Genomic DNA, 21,460 nt, shown 5'->3' with positions numbered 1-21,460 from the left:
ACATCCTTAAAGCAGTCTCCACATAAAAACAGAATTCAGCCAGGTCCACACACCCAAGCATTTACTTAGAATAAAACAGCACTTATTAAAGATTTTTTATATAGCTTCAGCAACCTTCCCCCATTCCCTGCTTGGGGAATTCATTGTGAATTGACCTGCAAGGACCAAGCCCTCTGCTGCAGCACTACTAGCACGGAAACATTACCAGTGAGACTATGGCAAAGAAAGGGGAGGTAATACACCGCTACCGCTATTAATGGTCAAGCTGAAATGCATCCACCTTCAAAAAAATGTCAGAATTAAAAGTCTCACCCCTCCCACCCCCCCCAAAACGGAGTAACCCTGAACTTCATAAGGGAGGCACCACTCCCACCCCCAGAGCCACCAGCAGCCCGGCATACAACCTCCTGCCCGAACAAAAACTGGAAAGCAGCGGTAAACGGAGCCGTGGAGCAGAGCCGGCCGCCAGCAAAAGGCTTCGGTGAAACTCCCCGCGCCTCCGGGCAGCGGTGGGACCCCAGGAAGGAGAGACCGGCCCTCCCAACCCCCGTTCTGCTGCAGCTGGCACCGAAGGGCTGAGCCACCTCCTGCCGGCGCTCCCCACTCCGTCGCCGCAGGGAAACGGTGGATGCAAAGGATTCCTACGGCAGCGCTGTCCCTGCCCTGAGCTCCGGCCCTGTTTTGTCCCCGTGCCGCAGCGGGCCGGGGCCGCCGCCCGGGCAGCGCCTGCTTCGCCCTCCGCAGGGACGGGAACCGGAACGGGACGAAAGCCGTCGGGAACGACGGAGAGGCCGCTCCGCATCCCCCCGGTACACACGCACCGGGCTCCTCGCCCCAGAGCGTCCGCCCGTGATTCCGCCGGGCCCGCCGCCCCTCCCGTGATCCTGCTAAGTCACCGGGAGCAGCGGGGCGGCCTAGAGGCGGACAGAACGCCGGGCCCGCCGCACCGCCGCTCCGCTCCGCTGCCCCCGCCCCACCCGCGCCGCGGTGCGGCCCTCCCGCCCCTCCCCGCGTTCCTGCTAAGTCACCGGCGGAGGGGAGCGCCGGGCCGAGCGGCGGAAAGCAGCGGGGCGGGAGGCGGGGAAGAAGCAGAGGAGCCGCGTCCGGCCCCAGCCCCCAGCGCGGGGAGCGGCCCCCGCCCGCCGCCCCCCGGCCCGCCGCCTCCCTCGGTCCCTCCTCACCAACGGGCGCGGCCGCCATTTTGAGAGCGAGCTGGAGAGAAGGAGGGAGGGGGCAGCGAGGGAGCGGAGGGCGGGGAGGAGGGGAGCGGCCGCGCGGCCGCCGGGCCTGCACCACTCGGGACGCCCTCCGCGGGGCGGCAGCGACGGACGGGCGGACACACGGACAGGGGAAGGGAGGAAGGAAGAGAGAGAGAGAGAACGGAGATGAACCGCAGCCCCGGCCTTACCCGAGCCGCCGCTGCCGCCGTTTCGCTGTACTCCGTGAGGCCGGCACCGCCCGCCTCTCCCATCCACAGACGCGGCGGGGTGCGGGGGTCCCGGAGGCGCTGGGCGCTGCTCCGCTCCGCGCTCTGTCAGTGGCGCCCCGGCCGCCAGGAGGGAGGGAGGGAGCGGCGCGGCCCGCCGCACCACTGCGCATGTGCGGGGCGGGGGCGGGGACAGCCGCCCGCCGCCATCTTGGAAAGCTGAGGTGCAGGGTGCGAGTCCCGGCGTGCCCCGCGCGCACCGGCTCCCGGCGTGCCCCGCGCCCGCCCTGCCGCGTCCCGCGCCTGGAACAGCCCCGGGTAGCACCGGTCCGGCCCTGTCGCAGCCCCTGGCAGGCGCTGTGGTTCCTCTCAGTGTTCGCTGTTGTACTTCCCGCGCTCTGGCTGCTTATCAGCCCGCCGTTCCCTCACACCTCTCGCCACTGATACTGTAGATCTTCGTCTGTATCTGAACTAAGGGTAAAAACGTGTTAACCTTCAAAATAACGCCACAAATGTCACTGAAGAGAGTAAGGCTGCTGGCAGGGCTAGGAAGGGAAAGAAAATGTGGAGAAGATTGCATATCGTGTGTACCTGTGAGCGTGCTGTGGCACAGCGGAGCTGTGAGGCCACAGCGCCCTGTGGCAGCGGCGACGCTCTGTGCTGACCCGCCCGTGCGGCTGCTGAGGAGAGGCCTGCACCGAGCCACCGAGCCTGCTGCTGCTTTCTGCGGGCTGTGGCGTAACACTGTGCTGCGCAGAAGCACAGCCATGGCGTGTCCTGGCCTGTGTGGAATCTGCTCCTGAGACAGCGATATTTTCAGTGAGTAACCCTGCCCCGCAGGCCTGGAGTTCCAGGTCCGAAGGAAGTGTGCATGTCGTTGGTGGCCTTTACTTCATTGTGAGCGCAGATCCAGCAGCTTGGTGTGTACCGTACATCTTGCTGGTGCACATTCAAACAGTTGGTTTTAAAAAATGCTTTGCACTTGGAATAGGAGGTTTTTATAATGTTCTACAAACCCCAGTTAGTTAAATCTCAAAATATCCTTGGTTTAACTTGTCGGTGTTCACAGCAGTAAACTGAGACACAGACCACAGATGATTTAACTAATGTGCTTCCAAGAAATGACTGACAGAAGAGGGCACAGAACCCCAGACGAATCGCCTGCCACCTCCCTCAGTTGCCACTTAACAATACATAGTTAAGCAGCTATGTGTGTCAGAAGCCAAATTCCACCCCCAGTTTTTGATTATGCAGTCCTTATGGTCTTCAGTGGTTTGTGTGTGTAGCAGTGAGAACTGTCCTTCACCTGGTGCTTTGTAAAATGTTCTGTGTTTGGCAAATGAGAGATGAGCTGGCAAGAGACCCAACCAGCATAACTGCTTAATCGTAGTAAATCCAGGTGCAAAACAAAAAGAGCTCTGCTGTTACAGGAAACAATTACATATGTGTTGCTATCAAAGACCAATGACCAAAGTCACCTCTCTAATGTTGGTAGGCATAGCAGTGTAATACAAGAATTAATATGGGCCATAAAGTTTTCTGAAGTGCCTATTTAGGAAAATGAGAATTTTCACATAACAATTATCCAACTAGTGAAAAAAAAATCCCAAAACTTCAGGGAAATTTTCTTTTGAAAAAGCTGTTTCTGTTGCATGTAACAACTGAGATTATGAATGTGGATGAATCTTTGTGGGCTAGGGTGCTGGAAAATGCTTTGTCAGCTTTGTTGCTGACCTACAGCATGTGGTCAGTCACATTCATTTATGTTGTTATTTTATAGCAGAAGGCTATTGAAACCCAGTGCACAGTGAAGAACTGCAAATGCATCCAGGACAAATTTTGAATAGGATACCTGAGAAACATAGTTTATAAAAACTGTAATTATACATGATGCTTACTGTCTCTCAAGTAAATGGGGAAAATAGTATGTCCAACTGAAAATCATTACTCCCCATATTCTGAATCCTAGGGAGTATTATCAGTCATTGTTCAATTGTAACCACTTAAGTTGTTCTCTGGCAATTAAAATACTTTTAATTTTTAAATGCACTAAGTAAATCTTCTTATCTCTTAAGAGGTAAGTGGTGTATGGTCATTGGCCCATTTTTTTAATGTGCTGATTATAAGTGGAAATTACTGAGAGCCTTCCACTCATGCTGTATGGGAAGGTATTAGTGTTTTTCATGTTCTAGTTAATACTCACAGAATCATAGAGTGGTTTGGGTTGGATGGGACCTTTAAGATCATCTAGTTCCAACCCCCTGCTGCAGGCAGGGGCACCTCCTTCTAGACCAGGTTGCTCACAACTCCATCCAGCCTGGCCCCAAAACCTTCCAGGGAGAGGCATCCACAATCTCACTGGGCAACCTGTTCCAATAATATATGAACACCTTCTCATTTATATTATTGTACATCTAACTTGCATCCTAAAGTCCTGTGGACTGCTGCTCACAGCCCCCAGGGCTCCATGGTTCGGCCATTTTTCCCCTCCGGTCTGCCAGCACTTTGGCTATCATAATATGGTGGGAGGCACGCAGAAGCCATGCTGAAGTCAAAATAAGCATCATGCAGGGCTCTTGCCATGTCCATAGAGCTGGTTGTCATGCTGCAGAGCATTGAGCTGTGCAGGCACATTAAGCACACTGTGCCCTAGGTAAAGCACGCTGGCTGCTCCCAGCCATCTCCTTGTTCTGTGTGCCTGAGCGTGGCCTCCAGGAGGCTTTGTTCCATGGCCTTCCAGGAACTGAGATCAGCCCAGCCAGTTTGTAGCTCTGTAGAAGAGCAGGCATCAACTGCAGCCAGTGAGCAGGATATCTGCAAAAACAGCCTGAAATTTAGGATAAGACTTTGAAATAGTATGCCAAAATTATATTTGCATTATTTCAGTCTGTTTGCAAAGAAGGCTAAACTGCCTTGGAATTTCTCACAATTATAATCTACCAAGTATTTTGGGCTGCATATTCTAAGTGATAATTAGTATTTACTCACAAAATTCAATTAATTTTACAGACTGATGAATTTTCCTAGTGCTTTTATGAAATAGATATTTTTTTTCTCCTTCTACAGCTGCCCTTCCTTGTACTACCTTCTCTTGATACTGGGATGAAAAAAAATCCCAGCTCTCAAGACAGTTAAACTATATAGTTTCAGAGCAGAAATGTTCTTGATAATTTCCTTGATTGCTACAGTGTGTCTTAGCGATGGAAAGAATGCACTCTCAGATCCCTCATCAGGGATGTGTAGATCTAAATTGTGTAGCTCATTCCAATGTCTGCTTCAGATTTTCCTTCAGGATTTTCCTAAAGTAAATGTTTTCATCTTGTGCAGAGGCACTTTGGAGCAGGCACACCTTCTGCAGGAGATGTTTTGCTGTGAGGACTGTGGTGATTATGTATTTCAAAAAGTTACATCAAACCTCAGAGAGGCATTATTTGAGTAACCACAGAACACTTCATTCATTGATAATCCACGTTGTCTATGAGTGAAAGTTGTGATTAATATTCTACTTGTGTAGATACTCATGTAGCAAAACATCTGTAGTGATTATACTACTGTAATGAACTAATTTACACACCGCAAGTTCTTCTCTGTGCCTGACCTACAAAAGGTGCAATCTGTTACAGCTACAGAGCTTTGGAAGAAAGTTGCCCAAAATGTCTGCACAGATTTGAACAGAAAGTTTGTCTCAGTTTTAGGTTGGGAACAAATTCTGGTGACACGAATATGGTCATGACAAGGCGAGTAAGCATATACCAAAGGAAGATTAATTTCGAGTAATGTCTTGCCATTCCATTTAATGATTCAGAGGGCATGTCTGCCTGTGTGGTTAACCCTGTCACTGGAACAGATCACAAGAAGTGAGCATTTTTCCATCTTTTTGTTCATTAGTAAATAGTGACTTCTTTGTGGCTCAAGCATGACTTCTTTCTTTCAAAGTTTTCCACTTTCTTATTTCCATGGGTAGAACAATGTACAGGAGTTTGTGGCACTGTCTCTTTATTTTCAACACTTCTTGGGAAACAACAGAAGATACTGAGAAAAATTTGCAACAGAAATAGAGAGAAAATACCTATGTGTGGGAAATTGCTCATGTTCCCAATGTAAAACATAGTATAGAAGCATTCAGATTCATTTCTAATGTATATCCAGATTTTAGGAAACATTTTTCCAGTACTTGTGTGACCTTGTCTATATATTATTAACATAAGGAAGAGGGCAGTCTATGATGGCGTCCCTCTCTACCTGACCTTACGATACCATTAAAAACAAGATAAGCAAATCCAGGCTCTAACATGTTTCAGTACTGAGAACCTTGGTCTGTTGCAAAGTCTGCACCCATCACAGCGGAATTTTTTTGCTGAAGCTGAGCCTCTTTCTGCATTTATTCCAAAGAATGTGAAGTGATGATTTTTCTGTTTCTACAACTAGATGTTTGCATGTATGTATTTATTCTGTTTTGCTTATTAACTAAACTGGTCATCACACACAGGTTATACAGCATTCACGCTACTATCAGTGACAGTGTTATCTTTCTACACTTCGATTCATTAGTCTCTATTTCTGTGGATATTATTTTCATGCTTACTTTTTGTATACTCACACGTTAGATCATCATCTTTGCCTAGAGCCTGAGGGTGAAAGTCCAGGCACAAGCAACACGTCATCAGTATATCGGTTTTATTTTCCCTGGCTGTGCCACAGCAGAGGACCTTGCATAAACTTCATTGTTTACCTTTGAAGTGCGGCTTTATCTTACATGTAAGCCTGACTCATTTGTTAATTCACAATTTATTTGTGGCTCTTTTGAGTTTTAGTGACTGTATGATCCATTTCTGCTGTGCCCAACATTTCAACCACATCCACTGCAATACAGCATGGTGTCATTTTGTGATGCTGTGAGAACAAGTATTGTATATCACAACCCTGACAAAGTTTTTAACATTATAGCAATAATTACATGTGTTTCCTGTCATACATAAAGATGTTTTCTGTTTCCAATTTTTAAAATATATTTATAGAAATTACACTTATTCAAAGGATAAATATACTTAATTTTTAAACTTTTATTTAAAATTTTTAGCAAATGATTCCTTATCTCTTCAACATGTTTTCTGAATTAAAGCGAAGGCTTTATCAGTAACATGTAAATTCCAATTAAAAGTATTGTAAAGCAGTGCAGAGATAATAACAGATCTGCTTCTCAATCTAGTTGGGTGTGCACTTTTTATGCAAAAGATGTGCACAGTTACCATGCAGATGTAGAGGTGCACTATAGCTGAATGTGTAGATCAGGCCATCGTAGGTTCCTGTAGCTAACTAGAATAATTTGGGTGCGTAAGTACCTGATTTGCATAGGAAACTGCTACAAAAGCACACAAGGATATTTTAAATCAGATAAATCATTTGTCAATCTCACAGATATGTTTCTAAGCAGACTGCAAATGGAAGTAAGCTAAATTTGACATTCTCTTTGTAAGCCTTTGCTGTACTTCAGCATCCCTTTTTCATTCATACCTACAGCCTTCACAAATTATACTTTAAAATAAAATGAAAGAAAGTCAGCATGCAAACTATTAAAGGAAGTGATATAAGGATACTTCACAAATTTGTTCATCACAGTGAAAAAAGCAACTACAACATGAAAGTTTATCAGTATAAAGGTTGGGAAAAATAGTCCAAGGCATATTAGTATGAGGTAGCAGTATTAAAGGAGGGGAACACAAACTAACATCGATGTATTCTTAATCCACAGTTATCCCAGATTTGGATTAAACTGCCTTCTGGAGGTTTTTTAAGGCCCCTTTTATAGTTGAGTATTTACCTTTGGTCACGGTGTTTCTCATTTTAATGAGTTCATATTTGAAAAAAGACCAAGAAAACCTTTTTGGTGAGGATATCAGTGTAACTGCTGCTGAGTCAAAAACTCAGATAAAGCAAAGCAAATTATTGCTTTTATAATTCTTCAAATTCCTTTGCTAATTATAGTAATGTGCAAACATGCATGCTATTAGTGCTGACACTATCCAATACCCCTTCTAAGTTCACTTTATTCCTTTTCACTTAAAATAATAAAGAACTGCTAACAACACTGCACGACATTGCTTGCATTTTTTGTGACCATATCCAGTGAAGGCTATTTTCATTGCACTCAGCCTAATATTAAAAGATGTTCTCATGTTATTTTTCATGCTTTTGTAATTTTATTGTTAATATATAGGGCACAGAAACCTAGTATTTGCTTCTAAGATAAGAATTTCTTTCCTCTAAATCACTTTCATCCATACGTAATTGTTGTCTATTGCAGAATCACCAAAAGTTCTTTAAAGTTCAGCTTTTATGGCAGAAATCTGTTGCTCAAGATATGTAAAACGCCAGGGAAATATTCCCTCTGTCCTGTCTATGCTGCAGCATTCTAAACAGCTTTAATGTTAAATAAGATGCAAGTGCCTTCATGTTCCTTTTCATGTTCATTCAAATCCCTGTGTAGTTTTCATTAGAAATAAAGGAAAAGAGAAAAGAAAACTGTGTACAAACTATAGTTTGTGGCTGTTATAACGAAAACTTATCAACAGTTACTGGCTTTATAATCCTTGCATATATTGTTGACATAACATGTTTTTGTTCCCGACAGGCGCAACAGTAAGCTGTCAAAAACTGCCTTGCTTCTTCTCCAGAAGGATCATAAACTTTACAACCGAAATTACTGGGAAGCTGATGGGGATTTGTAATGCATGTGCCAAGGTATGTGAGAATCCTGGTTGGTAGCTCCATGAAAGACAATTTTTAATTGTACATGCTTTCTAAACAAAAATATCTTCCCAAACAGAAATATTTATCTCTTAAAAAGAAAATGAATGCCCCTGTCCTGACTATCTATTTAACTAACAGATCGGCTCCAGTCTTAATAAATTGACAATCTATTACCGTATTAAAACCAGCAATGTTTTACAAAAAAATAGAGCTACTTTGAAGCTGTTGCTTTGGTAAAATGTAATTGTAAATGCCACAGTGATGCCACATTTTTAAAAGTTTAGAATAATTATTATTACTGGAAAATTCCAATTTTATTTTAGATTAGGAAATTTTTAACTATTATTCCTCAGTAACATCATGAATGTTACTGGTCTAACTAGAAGGCTTAGGAATTAAAGTAGACGTGTGCTGGGATTGCTGGCAGCTTATAAGAAAGTGGTCCAGATGGACAATCTTTCTTTCTAATAGGAAGGAATGTTGAAGCTTCCCAATGGCCAGGAGGTTGGTCATTCATAATGCCTTATGACTCACGTGCATAAGAATGTACCATGATCAATCCATGCACAGATACTCACACACCCTGATGAAATTATATGTTTGACGTATTCTTAAAATGAAACTTTCTGAATGCAATTATACTTATTAGTTGTGCTGTGATTCAGTTTTATGCTAGCTAGTAATGGAATGCTTCAGTGGAATTCGACTGTTCTTCATAGCATATCTCATGAGGAAACAGTGACCTTAGCTTACCTTCTTACCACCTTTTTTCCTCGGGAGATCGGCCATAAGTAATATAATGTTACATAGAAGGGATAGTAAAGAAGGACCACTTAGAGACATTGGCTATCATGTAGGTATTTTTCAGCAAATCATTTATCCTCTTCCTGAAATTTTTTCAAATATTTATAGCAGCTGCATTATTAACTCCATTTTTGAAGTTTGTTTGTATTTATTCTTTAGTAGATGTTATTACAAAAAAAAAAGAAGAACAAATGTTGGAAAAATTAGAAAATCAGTAGTAAAGTTCTAGGTGACTGTGACAGAATAATCTAATTGGTCTGTAATTTTTATAAAGTGAATGTTCACTCACACTCTACTGGCTCAGGTGCTTTCTCAGACCTTGGTTATAGTCCTATTATTTGTTCAGAGAATAATTTAGTGCCCTCAGTGACCGTATTGTATTTATATATATCATTAGAAAAAGGTAGATTTCAGCTTGTGGCATTTCTTGGCCAGGTTAGGAAAATAAAATAAAATAAAATGCTTTGGAAAGTGTGCATTTTCTGTGTCTCTTTGCTCTACTTTCTGCATCCATTCTGAATAGGAAACTAGCACATTTTGTTAAATTAACTCATGTTACCCAAAAATGTATGAAGCCTGAGTCTGTTTTCAGAGCTGTCTTTGAAAAAAGGGAGTAGAATTTTACCCAAAGGCAAAAAAATAGCATTTAACACTGATATATTTCATGCAGGCAAAACTTACATCGGCTTCAGCTAGAGCTGCTCTACAATAAGATCACAGTTAGGTAGTAGTATGCTTTATTGAGTAGTTTCACAGTTGAGTAAATTATTGTGTGACTGAAGAAACATGGAACATAGTGGTCTCAGAAGATGACAAAATATGATTTCAATAGTCTTTGCCCTTTATTTTACACAAGTACTCACCTCAGCTCATCCAGTAATGATATACACGTTTAATTGTGAACAAAATGTGAGTCTGTAGTTATAAAAATTGTGAGGTTCTGTTTGTTACTATTTCAATGTGTGATTAGAAATTGATAATCCTTATTTGGGATTGGGTAGAATTTCTAATGGAGACTGGTTTACTAAATCTTAAAAAATGGGAATGAACATCTCTTTGATTCATTTACAGAATCCCAGTAGATTTCCATTTGGCCTGGAGAGTTTTCTGTCCCCGTTTTCAGACTTCATTGTGTTATCTGTATTCACTTCTTTATCTTATATGGCAGCCGTTTCATTATTAAGCAGGCTCAGTGAAGGATACACTAAATTAGAACATTTCTGTCCTTTTACAGCATAAGACAGCACAAAGTCTCTCCTAAGCTTTCTGGTGTTCTGATACAGCAGAAGATTTATGCAAGCAATATCTAACATCTAACCTGTAGTTATCTTCTGAAATGCTATATTTTCAGAGCTACTCTTTTGCTTTTCAGGAACAAACAAACAACTTGTCTCTGTTAAGAATTTCTTCAGGAGGATGTAGCAGCCAAAGAACCTGACAAGTCAGCAGAGACTGACTTGAGTAATATAATAAGGAGTTTGAGTTGCAAAGTTGTTTCTTCCCGTAGCAATATTACTTATGTCCCTTTATATCTCAAGACTTAGAATTTGTCAGACTGATGGTATTGTAGCACAACCAAAAGAAACATCTTTTTTTTTTTGGAACTAATTTGGCAATGTAAGCTTAATTTAAAAATAAATAAATAAAAAATGGGGAGGGTAGAGGGATGGGCAACTGATTGACATGTTATGCCAGAGTAATTAACTTAGAAATGGCTGCTAAAAATTGAATCATGGTAAGGCAGAAATAACTAGTATGGGAGTCTGGACTTTCAAACAGCTGTAGCAGATTGATAGTTTTTTCTGCAAAATTCACCTTTCTGTAGGCAACTGCAGATCTGTGTGAACAGGCATCTACAGCTGATAAATAACCCATCTAAGAGCTCAATTCTGAAGCACAAATAAATGCAGTTGCCATCAAGCACTTGTCACAGAGGCCATTGCAGTAACAAACAGGAAAAAGTTAAGCACTGCAGAGACTACCAAGAATTACTTCAGTGAGTCGAAAAGTAAAATTAAGTATGAAGAACAGTGTCAATCAGCTGGGAGAAGCAGTTTGATTTTTGGAAGGCCTGATGTCCTTGAACAGACTTCTGCTCTCTCCATCTCTACCTTGTCTGTCTCCTGATGCAGTGGATGTTTTCACCTTTTATTTTAATGTGCACAGAACTGGGCTTTATGTGCTAGCATAGCTTTGAAAAACATTCTTTGAATGTAGAGAAAGATCCTTAGGCAATTCCAGCAACATAGATTTTATTTTCATTTTCTGGAGAGAAAAAGAGAGAGCACTGAAAGCAGTGACGATCACATTTTCATATTAAAAAAAAATAATCATGTAATATATTTTAAATGGCTAAGAACAAATATTCAAGGAAAACCAAAAATCTTTTCACCTTGAATCTCAGACATCAGTCTTTGGATCTGTAACCTGCCAGTTTCTTTTATGTTCACAAGCAGGTACTTTTTCCAAGCTGCCATTTTTAGTTCTGGTTGTTTTTTCCACAAGGGAATCCTTCCATGCTCCAAGTTAATTATGTTTCTCTCCTCTCAAGTTTCTTTACTACTTAGAAATTTAAGCTAATGCAGTCTATTTTAGGTTTTTAAAAATGCTCAGTGCTATGATATCTGTACACTAATCTACATAGATTATACAAATCAGGGGAGATAAGAGGACAGCCAGGGATCATCCTAGAACATAGTATCTTTTGGCTGTCTTGAACAGTTATCTCGAAGTAGTACTGCATTGTGTTGTGTAGAATGTGTACATTTTAATGAGATGAATTAATCCCTATATTCTTGGAAAAGACCTTGATAGCATTATCTGACTTTACTTACAATACTGTTTGTATTAGAGTGCACAGAGCTATTCTTGGTCTGCCAGTCCAGTTAAAGAAAAACAGCCTCTTACGGACAACTAAAATTTAATTTGTTACAAGCTACTAATCAGTCACTGCAGTGAGTGTCAGAAACAAGAAATAACTGCTGCATTTGCTGAAGGCACTGAAATGAAGAGCAATGGAAACACTGGTGAGGTTCTAAGGAAGAACTCGCTGGTGTTTTCAGTTGCAGATTCTCAATAACACTCAGCTCCAGCTTGGGTCAGTATTAGCAATGACAGCCAGGTAACAGAAAATGAGCTGTACACATTACTAAGATAATGCCAAATGTCAAAGTTTTCTAAAGAATCCCTTGTCCTGCAGTTGCTATCATCCTTGTCCATACTGCAGGTCTTCAAAGTTCATTAGCTGACAGCAACAAGTATTTCACTGACTTCTAGGAGATTATAGTTGTAGTCGTTCAGCAGCCCTTTTTCCAGTTGAACTCTCTTGGATTTCATTTTATAAATAATTAAGTTGGACTTGCAGGGAAAGTCTGTAGCCTGGATTTGTACTTGGGAGCAACAGGTACTCCTGCCTGAATCTGGGCATGTAATAACTGCAGGTTATGAGTATTCTTACTGAAGGACAGACAGAGATTTGAACTTTAGAATAGCATTATAACTGGCTTTGTCACCAGAGAAATCATCAGGCATTTCCTACATTTTATTTATTTGCATTTTCAGTATAAAATTTAAAAAAGAACCACAAAACTTTCATTGCCTTGTAGAACATTTCCCAATATTTGTAATAGGCGAGAATTTACCAACACATCTTTGATAAGAAAGCTGAAAAATATGAACAGAATGTATCTGAGGAGCTTAACCTTTCAATACTTGTATACTTCTAAGAGTTTGAAGTAATTAATTTTCATGGCTTAGCTTGCAGCACTTTGCTGTTTGACACTGACAGTACTCTAGAACCCTTTATTGATGTGTTTTTGTTCACTTCAGATTTCTTTTCCATTAGTGCTTGTGAAGTAGTTTACATATATGCAAAATGAGGGGAAAAAAAAGTCAAAATTGTGGCCTTTCTCACTGAAGTTTTACAAGTGCTAATAATAACACAGAATGCAAGGCAACTGTGGAATCTAGCCCTTAGGCAAGAATCCAATTTCACACAATTCTTGTCAAGTCCTTGTTTTGATATTATTCTTAAATTATATCAGAACTTTTATCACAAATTAAAATTTAGACAGCAAACTACCATTCAAAAATCATTGTGAAAGTCATTGACTAATATTGACTATTTATCCATAGTATTGAGAATGATAGTGAGAAGCAAGACAGGATGGAATGGGAGTAAGGAGCTTGGAATAATGTAAAGAAATTGGAGGAGAAGGATAGAAGCTCATTTCCATTTAGCAATTAAGGAAGGGGTCTGTCTTTATCTGTTGCAGCAGACAGAGGAAAGAAAAGAGAGAAGGGGGTCATGAGCTGGGTGTTTCTTTGTGAGCATGCAAGTTGTGGGGAGAAGGATCAGTGGAGCAATAATGAGAAGTAACTGTCGATATCCACAATAAAAAATATCTTAGCAGGCTGGCAATCAGCTCTTCAGAGATTCTGCAGCCCTCGTATTAGCCAGGTGGCCAGTTCCCCACTTAGCCTGCCAAGTGAGTTGATCATCATCTAGGAGCCAGACAGTGCCAGGTGGCCAGATCCATCACTCAGCATCCAATTAACAATGACACTGGTTCCAAGCCAAATGTAAAGGCAGCTCTGAGAAGGAGAGGGAGCATCGCTGCACCACCAGTCCAGACCCTATGTCAGGTCCAGCTGCCTTGAATTTTTATAGGAAGCTTTTTCTTGTTTTGTTTTTTTTTTAATTATTCTTTTTTTGATCCTTTAAGGGTTTTATGGTTGCTTTTTGTTGGTGGTAGTTGTTTGTTTATTTTGCTTGTTTTTGAGCAATAAAGCTGTTTAAATCTTCTTAATTTCACCACTATTTTTCTTTTATGGTGCTTCTTCTGTGTCTAAGAGCAGATGTGCCACACTACGCGTGGTCTGTTCTTACTAGAAAGAAACTACCCAGGTCATTTACCTTCTAAGCTACGTTGGAGGTCTAACCCCATTAAGTGAATGCTAACCCGTGTCTGGTGCTGCATGTCATGGCACAGGTGGATCTTGCCTGGTTTATTCCTGAATTACTTAGCAAGAAAGGATCCTTCACTCATACTTCACCATGAACCTTAGATATAGGGGTAGTTTTTGAACTGTTTTTCATACTGTTTCAACCTTTGATAAAGGCAAGTGTATTTCAAAGGCTTTTTCACTTCAGTAGCTTTTGTAAGAAAAATCCCTTCCATGCCACCTTGAAATCAGTTACAATTTCCCCATAGGTTTAAATGGAAATATGGAAATTATTTTTATTTTATGATGATGTGGGTATAATCATGCACTTACTATAAAGCTCTGGAAAAGAGCCAGAATTTGGGAGATAGCCCGATGAATCTGATAGCATAAATAATCCTATGTTTATTAGGATTTGTTGTTATCCACACTGGTGACTGTCCTGCATGAAACAGTCTTCTATTGGGCCTTTGCCACCAGAGTGAAGCAAAAATTGAAGATGTTTCCAGTGTTCTCCACTCCCTAGAAATCAGGTTGAAACACATAAGTTGAGAACATTTTGGCAGTTTTGTGAGCGTGTTGTGAATAAATAGAGGTCTTCGGTTTGTAATACCTTGCATGATACTTAAAAAATGGGGGAAGGAGAACACTCAAAAATGCAGCTCTGTTTAGGCCCCTCTCTTACAGTTCGAAAATAGCGTTCCACCTTTGGGCTGGCAGTTAGGGCAAGATAAACAGTTATGAATGAAGCGTGCCAAGTGGCGAGAAGTGAGATAATAGTTTATAGGAATAGAGCTATATATAGCTTGAAGGATGCAGCAGTGTGAGCTGCAGCATCCAGTGACTCATGAGCCACACTCAGGGAAGGTGCACTCAGGATAGAGCCTTGTCTGAAACGTCTGCACTGCCACTGTAGTTAGCACCAACATAAAACTCTGATGGAGAACACATGTTGGGAGTGTGCGATTGTACCTGGGCAGCTACAATTAATAACATTTCAAACAGTTTTACAGGCTAGGTAAGGGGTTTGTTGTATCTGACTGCTTCGTTGTGTATTAATACAAGAGTCTGTGTGTAGGAACAATCGGCTGCATGGAACGGGGATACCATCTTGTTTAAAGAGGGATGGTGGTTACCTCACCTGGCAATGAAATAGAAAATATCAGCATTTGTTGCAAGCTCTCAAAGACTTCATTCAGTTAAATCGTGTAATACTTCTCTGCAGTAGATTTCTCAGTGATAAGACAGGAGTAGTGCTTTTGATGCATAATCCTTGAAACTAACAAAACCTCCCAACATTTTGGGGTGGAAGGGTCCATGACTGGTGTGTTACAATCTGGAGTTGGCTCAGAGCAGCCTGGTGACCTTGCATTAGTCTCTCACCAGTTTCCATAGATGCAAAATGGAGCTAACAATGCTTAATTATCCACTTTATCTACTAAGTAGGGTTAAGGCTGGGGACATTGTGACCATTTAATTACTCTTTGTAATGAGCTCTAAAAATAAGTGACTTACAGCCAGTATCGGCATGAATCAGGCTGCTGCCGGCCGCGCTGGGAGGTGCTCCTCGCCTCGGCCGAAGGGTGCAGCGCTGTCGTGGTGCAGTGCCAAGCGCCTTGCATCATTCGCTCGCCTCCCCCTTGCCACACACAGCTGTGACAGTAACAATTATGCTGGGAGGAGTTCGTCTATCTGTGGCACTTCCACCCATTTGATCCCTTTCAGACAATCACAAGGAGGTGGGGTTTCTATCTTGCTTACGTGTCTGTGTTTTCAAATGAGCTGCTCCTGTTGCCGCTCTGCAGTCAGCATACCGCCAGGCTGCTCTGTGCTGCGTACAGCGCAGCATCTCCACCAGCTGACAGCAACCTGTGGCTTGCCAGCTGCAGGCAGCTCCGTGCCAACACCGCCCACCAGGATGGGATCGGGCACTCTGCTCACCGCAGGGCACCCCACTGCCCTCCGGCTGCGCGCAGCAAGGGAAGCATGCTGTCCATGTGAGGAGAGAGAAGAGGCTTTGCTGGATTGAGCTGTTGCTGATCAGTGGTGGGATGCAGCCTCTTTGAGGGCTTGATAATTACTGCACCGATGCTGTTTGCCTCCGTTGGCAGAAGGGTTTGCCTCTGCCCTGTGTGTGCTTACAGGGCTTGGTCAGCAGCCCTGCAGGTGGCCAGCAGCTCTTATTGTAGTTCCTGAAATGTATTTATTTTGAAAAACAAAATAACATCGCATTTCATGGTGCCTAGGTCCAGAAATGCCTCACTGTCTTTGCTTTTTTTTTTTTTTGTGTGTGTGTGTGTGTGTTTGTGTGTGTGTGTGTGTGTGAAACATAAATAAATGAGGATTCCATCCCTTTATATTGTATTTTGATGTAACTGCTTTTGGACTACTTCCATCAGAAGGTGTTTTCCTGACAGCTTCCTACTTCCTAAGGGCAGTTAATGCAGCAATGTGCATTGATGAAGGCAGGTAAAGGAGTGGTCAACTTTATGCTCTCAAATGAAAAGCCCAAGAGAGGTTCTCCCCGAGAGATTTTTTTTTTTTTGCCATTTTAATTAAGCATTCAGTCTCTACTGATGGTTTTTACCAGTGTGTCACATTGTTTACCCAGGCAGTATTTACATTCTAGAGTGTCGATGAACAACACAGGAAAGAGCCCAACCAAAATGAGTTCAAGGATGTTATCACTTTGTCATTAACTTAGTTTGAGGCTTTTTAATCAACAGTCTCACATTCTGAAATGCCAGTAGCAAAGCTGTTGAGGGAACGTGCAATGGGAATGGACCATCTGTACTGGAGCTTGGTGGGCTGCCATCACAGAGGAGCACATAATCCTGTTCCTCAACGTCTGTAACACCGTAGGGTTGTCTTGTTTGTTTTGTTTTTTTGTTACCAGAAGATGATAGTTTTCTCCAGGTTTGAAAAGCCTCTCTCCTCCTGTTGTGAGAAACGCTGACTGCAGACAGGTGACTCCTGCATGGGCAGTAGGGAGTGCTTTACAAGACATTGAAGGGCAAAGCTATTAGTTTCAATTAGAGTGGCTTTCACTGGCAGCAGTACTAAATTCATGTTAATTTCAGTGTATGTCACATGCTATGCCCTGTATATTTCTCAATGTGTAGGCAGCGATTTTGTCAGTCCCTCCACTTCCCTCCTTGGAGCACCCATCCGTTATCTGCCGGTGTGGCCATACCAGAGCATGTGTGATCAGTAATGCAGCCAGCACAGCTCTGCTGTCCTGGCAGTGCTCGTAAAGGGCCTGATGAAATGCAGAATGCCCCAAGGAAATGAAAAATTGCCTGCCTGTTTTACACCCATGTGCTTTACAGATTAGAATGTGGCTTTAGGTATTTAGGTGCTGTAAGCCTGAATGTAAGATTTATTTTGCCCATAATAATGAAGTGGAACTAAATGATCTATTTCCCAGTGTGCCACAAGGCTGATTAAATAGGAGACTGGAAAAGGAGTTTTAGAGACAACATTTAGCTTTGGGTATTCTTTTGTTTGTTTGCTATTTTTTAACAGCGGATGGGAGGAGATTACAAAGCCTGAAATTAATATAAACAGTTTTCTGATTAAAAGAAAAAGAAAGAAATATAAAGCAGAAGGGGACTTAATTCAAACCTTGCCTCGAGGAGCAGGTGGCTCGGAGGTGCACTGTCATCCCATGTAGGAGAACTGCAATGAGTATTCCTTACCAAAAGAAAATGAAACTCTGCTAGATTGTTTTGTTTCAAGATGTTCGTCTACCCCAGCTGTTTGTTATGCTGTTACTAACATATTCATCCTAGGAATTAGGAAACTATTATTTACAATAGTAGTGCCTTCATGGCTCATCTCAGCTTCAGAACACTTTGTTAGCATCAAGTAAATGATGCAGCACTCCTAAATGGAAGAGTTGTCCTTGTAATCCTAGCAGTCTTCTGGGAAATGTGAGCAAATGCTTCAGCTCATCACACCTGGGACATGGCAGCCTCACTGCCCAGTCAGGAGCATTGTGCAGCAGCACACAGCAGCTCGTAGACAGGTACGCTCTCATCTCCAGGTCCTTGCAGCACAGAGCTGGTCCTGTGACTGTTCTTCAGCATTCCCACATCCTCCAGGATTCCCATTGACTTTGCTCAGTTCTGCACTGAGTTGCATGACAGGAGTCAGCTATGAAGTCATGTGCCAGGAAGTTACATAGAGAATGCATTAGGAGAGAGAGAGAAAAAAAAAAAGAAAAATGAAGGTATATGAGAATACAGCTGCTAGCAGGGTAAGCCAGCCTGCTGCTTCCAGTTCCCATGGCATAACCTCTAGGAAGTGCTTTCCATTCTTTCTAACTCACAGTTTTTTTTTCTGAAGAAATCTGGCGAGGGATCAGACAAAGCATAATGGAAAAGCTATTGCATGCTGCAAGTGACAAATCCCAAAGCAGTTTGCATTATTTTTGCTGCATTTGGAGGCATAGACTGCATAATCTAATATGTCTTTTATGTCTTATCTTGTATTGTTTCTAGCAAAATTGTTTAGTGAGTGTGGCACCTTTAGGCATTATTAATGAAAAACATTTGAAAATGGAACCCTAGCAGGCTGTTTCTTAGAAATAAGAAAGCCCAGACAATGCTCACAGCAAACATTGAGCTCCATTGCCAGCTCACGCCGGTGGCTGGGCCGTGCTGCCTGCTGAGCAACGCTCACTGAGCACACCTCTGAAGGTGTGTTGTGCATAGACTGTCTTAATGTAAGGTTTCACGTTGGAACACAGATGGTATGAAGTACAACAAAGCTGTTTGGAAACATGGATGGAAAATGCTATATCTTTGCTTATCTCTATTTGGTTATTTGGTTATGTGCCTGTTTACATCTGCACTGCATCTGATATTTGTTAACCAAGAAGCAAAAAATATCCAGTGTCTCTGCCTAATGTATTAGAAATTATTGAGGTTTTCTGGGACCACTAATTAATATAGATTCTTTATCTATTGAGAACAAGGATGAAAGTGGACTTAGCAAAAAATGCCCTGAGGTTAGTGGTTTTGCTTCAGCTCTTTAGTGACTGCCACGCAAAAAGCTTTCAACTGTAACTGTAGTTTGCCATCTCTGCTAAGGAGAGTATATTAATTTAAATATATATACACTTAAATCTGGTTTTAGAGCACTTAGGGGAAGATGGGGATAACTCTGGCCTAATTTCTCACTGAATTGATTAGTAGCTCTGTACGCCTCTAAGTGAAACACATTAAAAAGTGCCATCTTGTTAAAGTTTCATCTCTGGTGGTCGAGTTTCTTTGAGAAGGCTGTAGTAAACCACTCAAAAATAGATGTGGTAGCAGTCACTAAGTAATTTCTGAATATTTAGGTCAGTCATTCTCTTTTCCTGTTTCCACTGTTGAGACAGCACCTGGTGCAGGTAGTTATTTGGTTTGAACTCACCTCAGCTTCTGCTAAAGTGTGAACTTTGCCAAGAAACTCCGTGGACAGAAGTTCTCTTAAAGGCCTTCTGTGTGGTTATTGTCTGCTTCCCCTGACCTGGGGGCAGTGTCTGCAGACAGGGAGTTTCCTGTGTGGTTGGCATTCTGAGCTGCAGCTCACACTGGTTGGTTTCCAGGCTCACAGCCTTGCTGAGCTCCCAGGTACCCTGCGAGACCGGAGTGTGAGCAAGAGGCAGCTGGGTGCAGCACGCTGCGATTCCTACAGAGAGGTCAGTGTAGGGCTGACAATGGGATTTTGAGCACCTAGCTGTCCCATGAAGATCTTGCATTGCCATGGCGTACCATGCAAGCACTAGCTTGCTTTTTGTTTTTCACTTGCATTAGGACATAGAGAGGAGTAAATACAGACACTGGGTTGTCAGGTTAGAGGTGACTATAGCTTTCCTTCTGGAAGTGAAATATCCCTATTGGCTTTATAAGCTGCTGCTACCCGGAGTTCAGTGGGCTGAGAACCCCTCAGCAGAGCTGGGAACCCCACGGTGGGGCTGGAAATGGTTATGATTTCATTTGCCCAGAATAGCCATGTCCGTATAAACCCAACATGTTCCATGCCTCCTACTGTAACTTCTCTCCCTCCCTTTTCCGCTATGTCAGCTGTGCCTGGGTTGGGGATTTGCTCAGCTTCAACTACCCCATTATAATTAAAGCAATACAATTTGCCTGTAGACAAGCTCTTAATGTCATTTGCAGTGATTATACCTGTATTAAAATTACAGCACTTGATTCAAAATAATTGTGAAACAAGTGAGTCGTCTTTTTTAAGAGAATTGTTTCAAATATCTTTTCTTCAGATACTTTGCTTCTTCTCTTCAGTGTATTGATGTTACAAGACCTCCGTTCCGCCTCACTGATGGTCGGGGCTGGGATTCCATGGGTGTGCTCTGAGCATGCTTCACCTGAGCATGAGGAGCTCTGTGCTGCACTCAGGGCTGTTGGCAGCGGAGCGCCCTGCGGAGCAGCATGCCGGCTGCGGTGGGTATAAGCCCGGTCTGTCACTGCAATGAGGTCTGAAGGGTGACCTTGTGGGGACCCTGCTCTGGAGTCCCTTTTAGGAATGCTGCTCTTAAAGGATCTCATTCTTTGAGATAAAGAGTTTCTAATGAAAGGCAATTGGATAATTAAACCATTTTGTATTTTAGGATGAAGAAGCACCAAAAAACAATTCTATTTCTTTTACAGTAGGAAGCCCCAGAAGTACAGACTGCTGGGATAGTTTATCTGATCTTCATGTTATTTATTCTAGTTGTGTACCATTGACTTAAAGGCAGTGACCACAAATTATTAGTTGTTGTTGATGTTCAGTTTTGATGGCCAGTGGGAGTCAGGTTTGGTGCTTTCAACTGCAAAGTTGTTTTCTAATGTTTATCTTAATTTCCAAAGCAAACTCTAATTTATGTGTTGAAAAGCTTTGTCTCAATTGTTTTTTTATAGCTGATTTTGTCATTGGGTTTTTTGTTGCCTTCAGTGAGAAGAGAACATTCCAAGAGAGTTGTTGTTCTGAGCATCAATACTGAATGTTTTGGTATTTCCAAATGGCAGATTTCCACCCTGTGCAAAATGAATTACTGTCAGGTTTTGCTCCAAGACAACTGCCTGTCCTTTTCAGGAAGGCTGAGAAGCTGCCATTCAGGTTTCTGTTTGCTTTCTGACTGGCCTTGCCTGAGATGGGCCATCTTTGAGCTGTAGTGAGGACTTTGCCAGAATGGAATTTTGTAAAAGTAAGATTCCAGTGATCTAGCTAGTGGAGTTGGAGGATGATGTTGCTTATTATTACTATTACTATTCTCTGCATTTTCCATTTTGATTTCTTTCTTGTGGTCCTTGGCTCATATTCTCCATTACCTTGCCCCTTGTTCAGTGATTTGATGCTTATTCTGTCCAGTTGGAGGGTACTAACAACACAGCTTTCCTCAGCCTTTGTGGAACCAGGTCATCTGGCTTATAAACCCACACGGAAGTTGAGCTTGGTTTCCCTTTATTTGGTACTTGATGCTTGAAGATTTTAGAGAAACAGAAGTTTCTCCTCTCGTCATTCACAGACGTACCAGGGTGGCTCCTG

General features: G+C 42.3%; 2 protein-coding genes across 16 annotated transcripts in view; one reads left to right on the top strand and one right to left on the bottom strand.

The window, feature by feature from the left end:
• PAFAH1B1 (platelet activating factor acetylhydrolase 1b regulatory subunit 1) overlaps nt 1-1,575 on the bottom strand; it is a 29,130-nt gene extending 27,555 nt beyond the window's left edge. For 3 of the 13 annotated variants that reach the window (XM_040650001.2, XM_040650002.2, XM_046902283.1), the window contains exon 1: nt 1,029-1,226. The gene's annotated coding sequence lies outside the window, so the exon portion shown is untranslated. Of the gene's footprint in view, nt 1-404; nt 980-1,028; nt 1,227-1,408 lie in introns of those variants that run through there. The other 10 variants (XM_015295660.3, XM_015295659.4, XM_046902282.1 and 7 more) reach the window with 7 other exon arrangements.
• A 72-nt stretch (nt 1,576-1,647) lies between these two features.
• MNT (MAX network transcriptional repressor) overlaps nt 1,648-21,460 on the top strand; it is a 63,446-nt gene continuing 43,633 nt past the window's right edge. For 2 of the 3 annotated variants that reach the window (XM_015295872.4, XM_015295870.3), the window contains exons 1-2: nt 1,648-2,245; nt 8,058-8,167. In XM_015295872.4, coding sequence (XP_015151358.2) covers nt 8,141-8,167 — 27 coding nt within the window. In that variant the 5' untranslated portion in view covers nt 1,648-2,245; nt 8,058-8,140. The remainder of the gene's footprint in view (nt 2,246-8,057; nt 8,168-21,460) is intronic. The other variant, XM_046902744.1, reaches the window with a different exon arrangement.

Source organism: Gallus gallus, chromosome 19, assembly GCF_016699485.2.
Source record: "Gallus gallus isolate bGalGal1 chromosome 19, bGalGal1.mat.broiler.GRCg7b, whole genome shotgun sequence".
Lineage (NCBI taxonomy): Eukaryota > Metazoa > Chordata > Aves > Galliformes > Phasianidae > Gallus > Gallus gallus.
This window is presented reverse-complemented; position numbering and strand designations above follow the sequence as displayed.